Source organism: Danio rerio, chromosome 16 (assembly GCF_049306965.1).
Source record: "Danio rerio strain Tuebingen ecotype United States chromosome 16, GRCz12tu, whole genome shotgun sequence".
In the NCBI taxonomy this organism is placed as follows: Eukaryota; Metazoa; Chordata; class Actinopteri; order Cypriniformes; family Danionidae; genus Danio; species Danio rerio.
Window position 1 is genome coordinate 14283277 of NC_133191.1, and position 14597 is coordinate 14297873.

Sequence of the window (14597 nt, forward strand, 5' to 3'; positions counted from 1 at the left end):
CTCCCGAGACAGCATGCCAAACTTGCTTATAATCAATCATTAGCTAAGTGTGAACTCTTGAAGTTTTTTTATCCAAAAGGAAAAATGCACATAAACTATGAAGGAAACACATTTACCAAATAAATTCCAGCTTGTGCATCAAAAGTCATGTCATGTCATGTAATTTTCATCCACTTATCCAGGGCCGGGTCGCGGGGGCAGCAGTCTGAGAGAACTGCAGACTTCCCTCTCCCCAGACACTTCCTTCAGCTCTTCTGGTTGATCCCAAGGGGTTCCCAGACATAGTCCCTCCAGCATGTCCTGGTTCTTCCATGAGCCCTCCTTCCTGTGGGACATGCCTGGAACACCTCCCTAGTTAGGTGTCCTGGAGGCATCTGAAGCAGATGCCCGAACCACCTCAGCTGACTTCTCTCGATGTGGAGGAGCAGTGGCTCCACTTGGAGCTCCTCCCGGGTGACAGAGCTCCTCACCCATTCACAGATGATGCTGTTCTGTTGGCTCCATCAAACATGAACCTTCAGCATCCACTGCAGGGGTTTGCAGCAGAGTGTGATGCGGCTGGGATGAGAATCTGTACCTCCAAGTCCGAGGCCATGGTGCTCCACTGGAAAAAGGTAGTTTGCCATCTCCAGGTTCGAGGAAAGTCCTTCACCAATTGGAGGAGTTTAAGTATCTTGGGGTTTTGTTCATGAGTGAGGGAAGGATGGAACGTGAGATTGACAGGCGGATTGGTGCAGCAGCAGCATTAATGTGGTTGATGTACAGGACCGTTATGGTAAAAAAAGGAGCTGAGCCAAAAGGCAAAGCTCTCGGTTTACCGGTCAATCTACGTTCCTACTCTCACCTATGGTCATGAGCTTTGGGTCATGAGCATAAAAGTCATGTTGTTTTATTTAAGAGACCATGTGATAACAAAAATGGCTGTTGTGGGACAGCATCAATTAACAAATTAGCAGATCGACCACATTCTAAAACATCTTTAGTTTTGGTAATTTTAAAATCCCTTCATTTAAGTCTGTCTTCAAAGTGCTTTGGTATTGTCTTCCAGAACTTTCTTGAGTTGCTTCACTTCCAAATATCTTCTCACACCTCACACCTGTCTTCATCTAAGGTGCAAGTAATGTACTATAAAAGAAGAAAGGCCCACTGTGACTTCTCTAAGCACAGTAAATTCCATTTTCCTTTTTGTTACTTGGTGTCAGTTTATAATTAAATTTTGATTTTGTTCTTTTTGACTAATTGGATGGAAGTGATGCTTTATTCACAAATGTTTTATATGATAGTCTAGTTTCATTTGCCTCTTTGGATGTAAACATAGCTACAGATGAAGAAATTTACCATTTGAATACCGACAAGACTCAAAGTCACAACTGACAGCAGATATTTCTTGAGCTTGGAATTGATTATGATATACGACAGTGGTGATTTAGCACAATAACCATTTCTCACTCCTGAGAACGAGGCACGTACACAGGATAGCAATTGAAATGTCAAAAAGGGCAGGGGAGACCAAAGGGGAAATTGCTTTCAAAGGGAAAAGCAAACTTTCTGGTTAGAAAACAATACCCCTTTTAAAAAGCCAGTGGGTTCTTGAGCAAAGGCAGTGAGGGTGGGAGCAGAGGAAGGGAGGGAGTCTTAGATAAATACAAGTTAATGGGTCATAATGATGTCTAATGACAGACATCGCTTTCCTTTGGGACACAAAGGGCAATGGAAACAAACAAATGATAAGGAAAATAAAAACAACAGTCCGCCGACTCTGTGGTGGGTACAGGCTGGTCTGCAAGAAGTTAAACGCTATATAAATTGTTGTAGAGCATTGCACTGGCATTCAGCATGTCTGAGCCTGAGAGAACATTCTGAAAAAACATTTGAAAACATACTGGATTACCAACGTTTCAGAATAATCAGTCAAATTAATGATTCTCTTCATGTTTCGGGATGCTATATTATTCGTGCGAAAGTTTACATACAAGGAAAAAAGGTGAGAAATTTATACTAAATAAATATTTGTTAATTATTATTATTTATTTTAAAAAATTTTAATAATTAGATTAGATCATTTTATTGAATTAACAGTAACCTGTTTCAGCTCCAGAATAAAATAAAATGATAATAACTCCAACACTTTAGCTCCAAGTTAAAATTGTCTAACAATTATTTTTATTTTTGTCACAGTTGTGATTTTATGAAGAAGACATTGTCAGATTTATTTTTTTAATTCCATGGCATAAACAAGCTTTTCTGTATGAAAACGTATTTGGATAAACAATAATGATTAATATAATTCTGAGAGTCTCACTATTAGTATATTTTTTAAAAATCGTCACCTTGGAATTATAAGGTTCTATCTGCGTTCTGAAGGATTTTGAGATATTGAGATTCAAAGGTTTTGCATTCCATTGCAAGCGGTATGTTTGTAACATTTGCTTTTCAAATTAAAAGTATTTAAATGTAAACAACTTATAAAAACATCCCATAATGTAAATAAGTGGTTATTTAATAACAATATGGCAATAACTCAATTTAGACAAAAATGCCAGATAGAACCTTATAATGCCAAGATATATAAATAAAAATAAATGGGGGAAAAAGCCAGCATTTTAGCCAGCAATTTATATTCCCTATAACTAATCTTGAGATTACATTTAACCATTTTGACACTTTTCTGAGAATTGGTGTTTCTCACAAGACTCCAAAAATGAAGTTTTTTCCTTTCTGAGGAAAAAAAGACAAAATTATGAGATGAATTGCAAAAAACTCTCACTTAAAGCTATATAAATCTATATAATTGTTATTATTTACATTTATATAGTCTGCACTTTCCGAAATAGATATTAGTAATAGTGTTCTTTTATATTGTCATTTTTGTTATCACGACAGTGGTGGTTTCTGTGCTTAATATGCTGATCTTTCCAGCTCACAATGAATTTTTCAGAATTCCAACTCAACCAATAAAAATGTCAAATGTTTAAGCTAAGTCTGAGGCTACATCCTGCCATTTTATCTTACTGCAAGCTTTATGTTTAATTAAAGAGCTAGTAAGTATTATTGCCCAGATTAATCTTTTGTCTCTACCTTTTTGTTAAATAGTAAGGCCAGACAAAATCTGCAGACATTTTTGGTATTTCTGTATTTTTGTAATTTTGTAAAGACATCTGCAAATCTATGTAGAATGATTTTGTTAATATTATAACTAAAATGAAATAAAATATATAACATTTAACTTTTATTTAATATTTACAATGCAAATCATGTTAGACCCACTTGTTTGGTAAACAAAGCAGGTCTTTCATTTATTATTTCTACTAAAAGATAGAAAATATCTTTCCAGCTCACAATGAATTTCTCAGAATTCCAACTTTTCCATTAAAAAAAGCTCAAATTTCTGAGCTATTTCTGAGGCTACATTCAGCCATTTTGTCTATCTGCAAGCTTTACATTATAATAAAGAGCTAGAAAATATTACAGCCCAGATTAATCTTTTGTTTCTGGATTTTTGTTAAGTAATAAGGCCAGACAGAATTTGCAGGCATTTTTGCTATTTCTGTGAAAAATTTTGTAAAAACATCTGCTAATTTATGTGGAATGATTTTGGTAAAATAATAACTAAAACTTAAAAAAACATGAAATAAAATTAATAACCTGTTAACTTTAATTTAAGGTTTGCATTGAAAATCCAATTAAATCAACTTGTTTGGTAAACAAAGCAAGTCTCTCATTTATTATATCTACTAAAAGACAGAACATATTTTTCAGCTCAGAATTAAGATTAAATTCAACCATTTTGACACTTTTCTGACATTTTCTGAATTCCAACTTTTATTTTTCCATTGAAAAGGTCAAATGTTTGAAAAGTCTGAGGCTACATCCTGCCATTTTATCTTACTGCAAGCTTTACGTTTAATTAAAGAGCGAGTACATATTACTGCCCTGATTAATTTTTTGTGTCTACGTTTTTGTTAAGTAATAAGGCCAGACAGAATCTGTAGACACTTTTTGCTATTTCTGTATTTTTGTAATTTTGTAAAAACATCTGCTGATTTATGTGAAAATGATTTTGGTAATATAAATAAAAAATAAATAAGTAATAAAATTAATAACTTTTTTAACTTTTAAAGGTTTACAATGCAAATCCAATGACATGCACTTGTTTGGTAAACAAAGCAAGTCTCTCGTTTATTATATTTACTAAAAGACAGAAAAAATTACTTTACAAACTGTATAGTAAAAAAATCAACATTTGCATATTAGTCAATAATATTACTGACATTAATAAAAACTCAGCAAATAAATACATTCACACAATTAGCAAATAAATTAGTAAATTAATAGACACAATGGGCTAAAAAATCTGAGGAAATCTGCAGATTCTGTGTGGGCCTAAAGTATGTAAAGTAATAAGCCGAATAAGCACTGTACATCCAGCCTCTTGTTTTTGTGGAATAAAGTCCTTCATTATATGATAGCCAGGCTTAAAAGGGTTAATTTTGCAAAAACAACTGGCTGGATGTACATCATACCTTACTTATATCAAAACTTAATTTTTAATATAAGATTTTTAAAAAAATAATATGCTGATAATATTTGACTTGTGGTCTTGTATTCACAGAAAGTGTTGAAATGCCTTACACATCCCATATGAGTAAACATAAGAAGATCAATTACAGAAGATTCACGACTTGACCAGAAAACTGCTTATTACAGTCTTTTGGTTTTGATTTTGTTTTTGAAAATTGATTTTGTTAAATGTGAAGGACTGAACATACATCAACAGGAGAGCAAGAAAACTTAAAAAAGATTAAAAAAAAATTGTGGAGCCCATCAACAATGGAGGAACCCATGGATTCTGGAGCCCCCCAAACCGTAAAATATGACCCAAAATCAGAAACTGTAACGTTACCCAATGGGCTAGTGTCTGTGGCCGGTGTTACAGTGGTGACAGGGGGAGCAGAGCTGTCCTGCGGATCCTGTATGTTGGCTTTTGGGGTTTGGGGAACTCTGGTCGGACTGAGTGTTGTGTCAGTGGGTTTGTGGGACAATTCAACACACGTGAACAGTGGTCTGTCACACCTTCTGGCACTTGGGTTGGTGCTGCTTCTCACCAGCTTCAGTCTGGTAGTTGTGATCTTTTTCCTTCGTTTCTTAATGAAACAGAGAAGAATGGCAGCCAGAAGAGAAAGGGCAGAAGCCAACCTAGTGCTGGTGAATGACTATGCAGAAGTTATTTTAAAAAGAGTCACTGTGTGAAGGAGCAGATTAATGAAAACCTATGTTGTGATATTTCTAAATGTTGAATAAATCAGACTCTGTGCTATAGGAACCGTTTTGCTATATCCTGAGTGCTTTCAGAATGCACAGGGGACACATTTGATTCCTCAGCCATGTGTTTTATTAAAATCAATGGTTTTATGAAATTTTCCTGTAGAGTCTACAGTAACATACTGTAAATCAATTACAGTGGTACCTCGCCCTAACACGGTTCACCTTTCGCAGTCTCGCACATTTTAGTGCAATTTGACATGTTTTTTTTTTTTTACAGTGCATTGTTCTGTGACCTGATTCACGCATTTTGTTCTGCATCCTGCTTGGCTGTAGTCCATTGTCAATCAATCTCTTCCCTGCCATGTCACCTGTATAGTGCAGAATGTGTTCAGCTTGCCAAATTGATGTAAATCTTTAATTGCTAGCAGTGTGACTCTGAAGTGCTGTACTGTGTGTTTGCAAGTTTTCTCCCCAACAAACCCCATAATGTCCACGAAACATTCTGCGCCATCAAAGGCACCCACAGTAGCACCCAAAAGGCAGAGTAAGATGCTAACCATCGCACAAAAAGTTGGACTTCTGGACATGCTAAAGGAAGGTAGAAGTTACGCAAGTGTTTAAACAAGAGAGAAAAGTATGTAAATGCAAATGCCTGTCTAAGAAACGTGTATAAAGAGTGTATGAGATGTTTTACAGCGTTAAAACATCTATAATAATTGTAAAAACTAAAGGGGACAACTTCGTGGATTTCCCCTATTGCGGGCTATTACGCAACTCCCGCGATTAACAAAAGACCACTGTACAGCAAAAAAACTGTATTTACATCTACAGCACCATTTATCTTGCTATATATGTATTTTCAGTATTGTATAGCTTCACTGTTAAATATACAGTAATGCAACTTTAAAATACAGTAACATACCGCATAACTGTCCTGAATAAAATAGTTCATATTACAGTTAAATAGTTAAATTTACCAAAAATCGTTAACAGTGTATTTTGATATGTATATTGTGCAATGTATAAGTGTAATGTTTAATGACTTTTAATTTTTCAAAATGATGTAATGTCTGAATAATTTTACCTATTTATCCATGTTTATACTATTATGTAGTTTTGTCTAATCAGAAGAAAAAAAAATTCAACTGTTTTTTATGAAGAAAGAATGTTTTTGGAGTAGTTCTGTTATGACAGTCATAATATTTTCTAAGATCTCAGATGAAAAAGCAACGTTTCAAAAGTAAACATCGTCTATAGTGCACATCATAAAAGTAATTTTGAACAAAAAATTATTTTGAACAAACTTTGGTACATAAAAAGCTTTGGTACATTCCTGTCATCGATTATAGTTTTTATGCAATTATTATAGACAGCTGTTTTTCTGCTTTACAATTACGTTTTTTTTCTTCTCTTTTTTACTACACATTTGAATTTATTATTATCACATGCCATACATTGAAAAGTGTCAGTTTGTATGTTGATTTTTAGTATTTTGAGTTTGTATGTTGCTAAACAATATATATATATATATATATATATATATATATATATATATATATATATATATATATATATATTGTATATATATTAACAAGGAAACTTTTACAGTATGTCTAATGATATATATATATATATATATATATATATATATATATATATATATATATATATATATATATAAATCTGCTATTTGCCAATGTTAAGGAGGATTCCAGAAGCATACAAAGCAAATAAGTAAATCTGTAATATTTGCATTACATTTTCTTAATTGCCAGATATCTAGAAGAATAAAAATATTCTAGTAAAGAGTAAAAAAAGAACGTATGAAAGAAAGGTATATAAAAACTCATGAATTTACAAATATCTGCATGTATTCTTAATGTGTGCATTTAATGCGTCAAGTACTTGCACTGGGTTTTGTGAAAGACTTGAATGCTGAAATAATGTTAATAAACGTACTACATTATGTAATTAGCTTTTTTAATAGTATTTATTGTTTTATTATGCTTTAAACAGCAATGAAAAACCTGTAAGCTATTACATTTAAGCTTTTCCCTCGATCTTGGTTTTAAAAGGAACTGTTCTCTGTAAAGACAGTAATGTCTCCACCTGCTGATCACCTTTGTTATTGTTGGAAGCAATTTACTTTACTGAACGTTATACTGCTACCACCAAACATTTTAATTTATTCTAATAAACATTTAAATAAAAACTTTAGGTTATTCAGTTATTATTGATCTTCAATACTGGCCTGCATATGCATTTTTTATTATACCAACTATTTTGTACATTTAAGTAGAATACCTAACTTACAATGTGTAGAAAATGAAAACATTTGATGGAGTAGATGTTTTTTTTTTTTTTATTAGGATGATTTTTTAAATTAATATTACATCTTCAATAATGATGGAAATGTTTGATTATCACTTATTGCAAAAGGCAAAAATGAGAAGCATGGAAAATCTAAAAGTGGGTCAACTTAATGTAGCTGCAACAATAGTTCAGCTAGCATTTACAGCAATGTTAGTCATTTTTCAGCCACCTTTTATATTACTGTATACTACAGACAACATATTTTTCATAAAAAAATAAAACATTTCATTTTTATGGCTTGCTTTTTTCTAAATAAAATGCATAAAACAGCAGTTCAATATTTTATATTCCGCATATTCAATATCCTGGGGGTGTTTGTTATTATGTCATGCATTTGTAAAACATATATATAAAATTTATGTTTGTTTATTGCCCCCATGTATTTTGGTTATTGCATTCAGTAATAGTTATTATATTCAGAATGTGTGGGTGAGGAGCACAAAGCCATCAGCCCTCCAACATTTTTTTCAATGATTGGTTATCTGGCGATGTCCCAAAGTCTCTTTCTAGACACATGTCTCCATTCCCTCCTTCAGGGAATTTAGGTTACAGAGGTGAAGAGGTTTTTTTTGACATATTAATATATAGATTAATAATAAATAATTAACTGAAAATAATTATTAAAAATAATTAACTGAAAGGTTTGTAAATTGACATTGTATTAATGAATATTCTTTTTGTAAAAAAGTTCTGCGTGCCAACCATAACTGCCAGTATTTTTTCATGAATTTTGCAGAACCTTTTTTTACAGTGTATATACTGCATATATCCATGCATGCATATATACATCATTAATAAAAATGACAAAAAGAAAGAAAAAGAAAATAAAAAGGGAAAAAAAGGAAAAAGGTTTTGCATATATAAATACCAATACATACACAGTGTGGCAGAGCGGACTGCGGAGGAGGGGGAGAAGTTAAAGGTGCTGTATGTACGTTTTTGACTCTTCTAAAGCATAAAATATCATAATTTGTTTGCTGATATTTAAGAAACACGCCAAGTGAACTTGTTTATCTGAAAAACAATGCTGAAGTCTAGTTTTCTGCTTTGAAAATGTGTTTTCCGTGCCAGAACAAGGTCTTTATGTTCTTTTAACCTGCCCACTGATAGTTTAGCCAATTATATGTCAGCACCCTGGCTTGCCTTAGTGGAAAACTGCGTATTTCATTCATTCATTCAGAAAACATCTGAAAGCATGCATCTGTGACCGAAATGCAACTCCTGGTGGACAGTAGCAGACTCCAAAATGAGACAGATTCAGTTCCACATGAGGTTATTAATTAGCAAATAATATAAATATTATGAGTGTAAACAATAGGTGAGCAGATTACATTGTTACCGCGTGTCACATTGTTAGCGTTTAACACCGAATAAGCCACATGAGTTGTACATGAGGTGATTATTGTCATAGTTTTCTGTTGTTCACCTGTGAAAAACAGAAGCCGTTTCTAATATATCACTTCGAGGTGTTGCTTAACATGAAAACTCCATTTAATATGGAAAATATTCCTTCTATTGGGTGCCGTTGCTTTTATTTAGAACACGATTAAAATCATTCACTCCTGTCCTCAATCTGGCAACCTGCACTTCCGTTTGTTTGATACAGAATGTGATGGGATCAACTCTAGTCTAATTTTATTGCAGTGGTTATACCCATTTTTCTAAGATGGAGAAGGGTGAGCAACCAGAAATGACCCCCAAGCTACTTAGTTTGATGAAACAACCAACTACGCCACCAAATTGTGACATTAACTCAGAGGACTGGGGCTACTCACAGGAGTGATCACTCATGAAAGTTATTCACTATACACTTTCAGACCACAACACACTCAAGTCACTTGCATCATAAAGTGTCCCACAGTAAACACTGGCACAACAGCGCCAACACCAAAAAAGTTTCTTGACCAGTGGGCCCCCAGCTCTTGCAAGGAATGTAAAAAAAATTATAACAAAAAGCCACCAACTGAGAAGGGGCTTCACTCTCAAATTATGTTTATTAATCAATGTTAATTTCAATATTTACTAATGCATTATAAAAATCTAAATTTGTGCTTGATAACATTGAAAACATGAAATTCTCTTAAGATTTGGTATCAAAAATTTTCAAACTCTCTGAACTGTAATCTGACCCCTATTACTTGAATTCACTCCCTCACAGTCAGATAGAACCTTTTAATCATTTAAAGACAAATTAATTATAGCAGTAAGCAGAGGTGGGACCAAGTCATTGTTTGGCAAGTCACAAGTAAGTCTCAATTCATTGCCCTCAAGTCCCGAGTCAAGTCCCGAGTCAAGACAGGCAAGTCCCGAGTCAAGTCCCAAGTCAAAGGCAACAAGTCTCAAGTCAAGTCCAAAGTCCTGCAGTTTGATTTTCAAGTCTTTTCAAGTCTTTTTAACAGAAAAATAAAATTTAAACAGATTATGTATGGCTGTAAGATCTGTATTTATTAAACAAACCTTTTTTTTAATGAAAGAACATTGCTTAGATATATAAAGATACAAATGTAATTTTCTGAAAAAGTGCTAAACAGTGCTGCGTCTCGTCTACACAGCCTATTGCACAAGAATGAGTTCCACCAAAAAAGAGTCCATTTGCTGCAAAGTAAAATTGAGTGAAATTGGTATTTTATCAATTGAATCTCGTGTGTGCTGAAGAGATGGAGATCGCAAATCTGTCTAGCAGCAATGTAAAATGGTAGCACATATTCTAAATGAAGTAGGCTACTTCATACAAACAATAACATTGTTTTCTTCACATAACAATGAAGAACTTTGCTCTCTACCTTGTGTGATGCTCGTGCACCGATTTCCTCTGTGGACAAAACTGCTTGCGAGCTCTTAAATATACGCTGCTCACGCGCAAATTTTCTCGCTCTCAAATATGCACTGCTCACGCACACATTTTCCTGCGCGCTCTCAGAGATTATATAAAGAATTTGTGTCTTGTGTTTCCTCCTTTTGTGCTTTTTGATATGATTTATATTGAGGCAATATTTATTAACAATAACCAAAATACTAAAATAGACTTACATATTACATTTTTTATCTAATAAACCACAACATTTTGGCTGTATGTTTTATGATGAGATATTTCCAGTTTCAAACACTTAAAGACAGAGAATAGATGTTGGATATAAAGAATGCATTTTGTTTTACAAACATTTTACATTAACATTCACATTAAACATTCAAAAGGTGCACCATACTAATCAAATAAAAAACATTTAAACAAAAATATAACTAACGCAAGCAGAAATGTAACTGTGATAAAAATAAGGAAAAACTTGATTTGGCATTATAGCCTACTGTACTATTCACTCTTTAAATAAATACCACTATCAATCCCATTTTATCATGGTAACTTAAATAAAGTGAACACGTCTCTGCTGTCTTCCACATTATTGATGAGATTGTGGAGGACATTTTCCATGTCATCCTCTTCATTTTGAGGAAAAGCTGTTCCACAGGGCCCCTGTACTATAGTAAAGTACTTTAATTAATCTGTTGGGGTCATATTATAGTTGCTATGGTAACACAAGTGTAATATAAACAAATGACCCAGTGCTGTAGTTTTTTTACAGTATTGGGTATATTATACTTCACCACACTTTACTGTAGTAAAACTACACTCTGTATTTCATTTTATTAGTTCACTATTCTTAATGCTACAGTATGCTGAAGCATTCATTAACAACTTGTAAATAATACTAGGCTTAAACATAGGCAGTATACCTAACTCTCAAAAACACTAGTATTTATTATAGAATTTACCTTAACCTCATAGTTTTTCGTGTATTGTTACTAAATAGTTTAGCAATATATAAACCATATCAACATTCTGGAATAATCAATTTATTAGGAGGATATCTGGAGAGCAAAAGCAGGAAAGGTATGAAGCGCCAGTGTGGACAAAACTCAAGCAAACGCAGAGAGACTGAATACGCGCGTGAGAGACCAGCAAATCAGATTGAAGTACCTGCCCACTGGTGAAAGTAATGTCAGAGCCAATCAGATATTTCTTTATTTTCATAAAGAACGGGGTTCGAATCCCACTTAGGCACTTGTAAACAATAATTTTAGAACATTTTGTCAAAAATCCCTACTGAAAAAACAGCTTAAACCAGCCTAGGCTGGTTGGCTGGTTTTAGAGGGGTTTTGGACATTTCCAGGCTGGTTTCCAGCCATTTCCAGCCTGGTCTTAGCTGGTCAAGCTGGGAGATGACCAGCTAAAACCAGCTATGTCCAGCTAAAACCAGCTTGACCAGCCTGGTTTTTGCTGGTCAGTTTCCAGCCTGACCAGCTAAGACCAGGCTGGAAATGGCTGGAAACCAGCCTTAGATACACAAAGTATCTAAAACTTGTTTTCATGTTTGAATAGCCAATAAATGTGCTAAATAAATTAAAATATAAATACCCACAGTGAAACAGTTATATAAATTTAAATATTAGTTTAAATACATTCATAGTGGTTTTAAATATCTTTTAATATGTTAAGTAGAGAAGTTCACATTCAACAAACTGAATAAAACAAGTCTTCGTTTTTAGTTTATTTAAAAACAATTACAAATGAAGTAATTCAACTCACAATTAAATGATCTCATTGAGTGATGGAATAATAAAGGTAAAACTTTAATTGAATGATCAGTCAAGTGTTTCCAAATGAAATCTGTTAAAATAAGAGTCCTACAAAACAGGAACAAAGACACTCATGAAACAAAATGTGATTGTTAATTGTATTTTTTATTAGATGGTTGGTTTTAAGTACTTTAAAAATAGTAGATAATCCTTAAATATAGAGGGGGAAATACAGAAAAACAAACAAACAGAAATTTAACAATATAGATGCATTACATTACAATCTCGCAATAAAAAATGTAATTAAAAACCATATAGAGGACTAAAATATTGCTAAGAGGCATAACATCAACAATAATAAAAATACCTTTAAGGTTTTAAATACTAAATAAAATTAATAGTATTAATCAAAAATATGAAAAATGTAACACTTTACAATAAGGTTGTATTAATTAATTAAGTTTATGCATGTACTAATGTGAACAAACAATGCAGTGCAGTTCATTACAGTATTCATTATTTTATGCTTTAATTAATGGAAATAAAATGATTGGTTAATTTTTGTTAACTCACAGTGCATTAACATTAATGTTAACAAGCATACCTTTAAATTGTAATAATGCAATAGTAAATGTTAAACTATAATTAATAAAGGTTTAGAAGTATAGTTCATTATTAGTTCATGTTAGTACATAGATTAACTAAAGAAACCTTATTGCAAAATGTCACCAGAAAATAACAAAATACTTTTTTTTTTTTTACAGTTTTAAGAGCTTTAAAAATAAATTAAATATCTAGTTATTATGGCATGTAATTAATGTTACTACTAATTAAATAGTTAGAAAATACTGTCAGAGGATGGGCAAAACACAAAGATAAAACATAATATGCGCATTGACACAAACGACCAAGTGCAAAAACATAAATTACAGCCATGTTCATTCATAATCATATGATATAAATCACGAGAGGGTAAATTTGGTTTAAAAAAAACTGAAGTTCATTGACTTTTGCACAACAGTAACACATTGCGAGTAGTAAAGTCTCTTACCTTTGACAGATGTTGTAAATCCGCTGAATAAAACAAAAGGAGCAGATCGCGGATGTGTTTATTTCTCTCTCTGAGTCAGAATGAAAATGGCATCTTCAAATTTCCCGCTGGTGCAAAAACACGGAAGTGCGCCACAAAGCGCTAGTGGTCGAAAGTATGCGTGCATGCTCTCTGTCACACACGCGCACACACACGCAGAGATAGAGCGTTCTGTGTCAACATACTTTTTATCTTTGGGCTTTTTATAGAAAGTAGCAAGTCTTTACAAGTCAATAGGTGCAAGTCCAAGTGAAAGTCCGAGTCATTTATGTTCAAGTCCAAGTCGAGTTGCAAGTCTTTTTATATTTTGTCAAGTCGAGTCTGAAGTCATCAAATTCATGACTCGAGTCTGACTCGAGTCCAAGTCACATGACTCGAGTCCACACCTCTGGCAGTAAGTGATCTTTATATAGACAAAATATTTGCTTCATTCACTCAGCTTAGAGAAAAGTTTGGGTTACCTACCCTTCAGTGTATCAGGTGTTGTTTTATTAGCACTAATCTCCAATACTGTACAAGGAAGACCATAGGGTTTAAATTTTTTTGTTTGTGTGCGCAAGAAATGGGCAGGGCTTAAGTTCCATATCGACGTCATGCCGGCACAGCTTAAGACTCGTTTTGAAAATGATTCAATTGAAGCACTATTAGTGCTTTTTTTTTTACTTCTCTTAGAGCTCTGTTACACACTACATGGAAGGTTTTTTTTTTTTTTTTTTCAAAAACCCATAATAGGGGCTCTTTAAGCTTACTATTTTTAACGACTACCATGGATGAAACGGAGGGAGTACGCAATGTTTAATGTCTATACCTGGTAATAAGATGCACTTTGGTCGATTGGATCACAGGTAAAACAAGAGACGCATAATGTTCAAATCTGGCATTTAAATGGGATTAAAGTATTTTGTCAACTTCTGACCATGTTGTACTGTACTTCTCTGATCTTTCAATCTAATACTGTGGGGAAGAAACTATCCATCATGTAATTTTTATCAACGATTGTACAGTTAGTACTAAAGCAATTAAATACCTATGAACATATTATGCAACAAGGTTTAGTTTCCAACTAGTTCATATTTCAGATTTTATACTGTTTTATAGTTTTAACATCTATATAATATACACTATTATTATATACACATTTAAATGTGTTAGATTGTTAGTTAAATATTTTAGAACATCAAAAGTATTTGTATTGAGTGATTTAGGAATACAAATATTATAAGGATCAGGAATTTATCATGTGAAAAAAAATGATTCAAACATGTATTAACAGCATTAATTTGTTTATCTGTTA

The 14597-nt window shown here is 33.1% G+C and overlaps 1 protein-coding gene across 1 annotated transcript; it reads left to right on the forward strand.

Moving 5' to 3' along the window:
* Positions 1-1829: 1829 nt before the first annotated feature.
* Positions 1830-6684, forward strand: LOC108179520 (uncharacterized). The gene is made up of 2 exons (NM_001386439.1): positions 1830-1984; positions 4613-6684. The coding sequence occupies exon 2, from the start codon at positions 4831-4833 to the stop codon at positions 5248-5250; it is 420 nt and encodes a 139-aa protein (NP_001373368.1). The 5' UTR covers positions 1830-1984; positions 4613-4830; the 3' UTR covers positions 5251-6684.
* Positions 6685-14597: the final 7913 nt, after the last annotated feature.

Bases quoted from the DNA above. Each gene is read 5' to 3' on its own strand.
- LOC108179520 (NM_001386439.1), top strand. From the start codon at position 4,831: ATGGAGGAACCCATGGATTCTGGAGCCCCCCAAACCGTAAAATATGAC.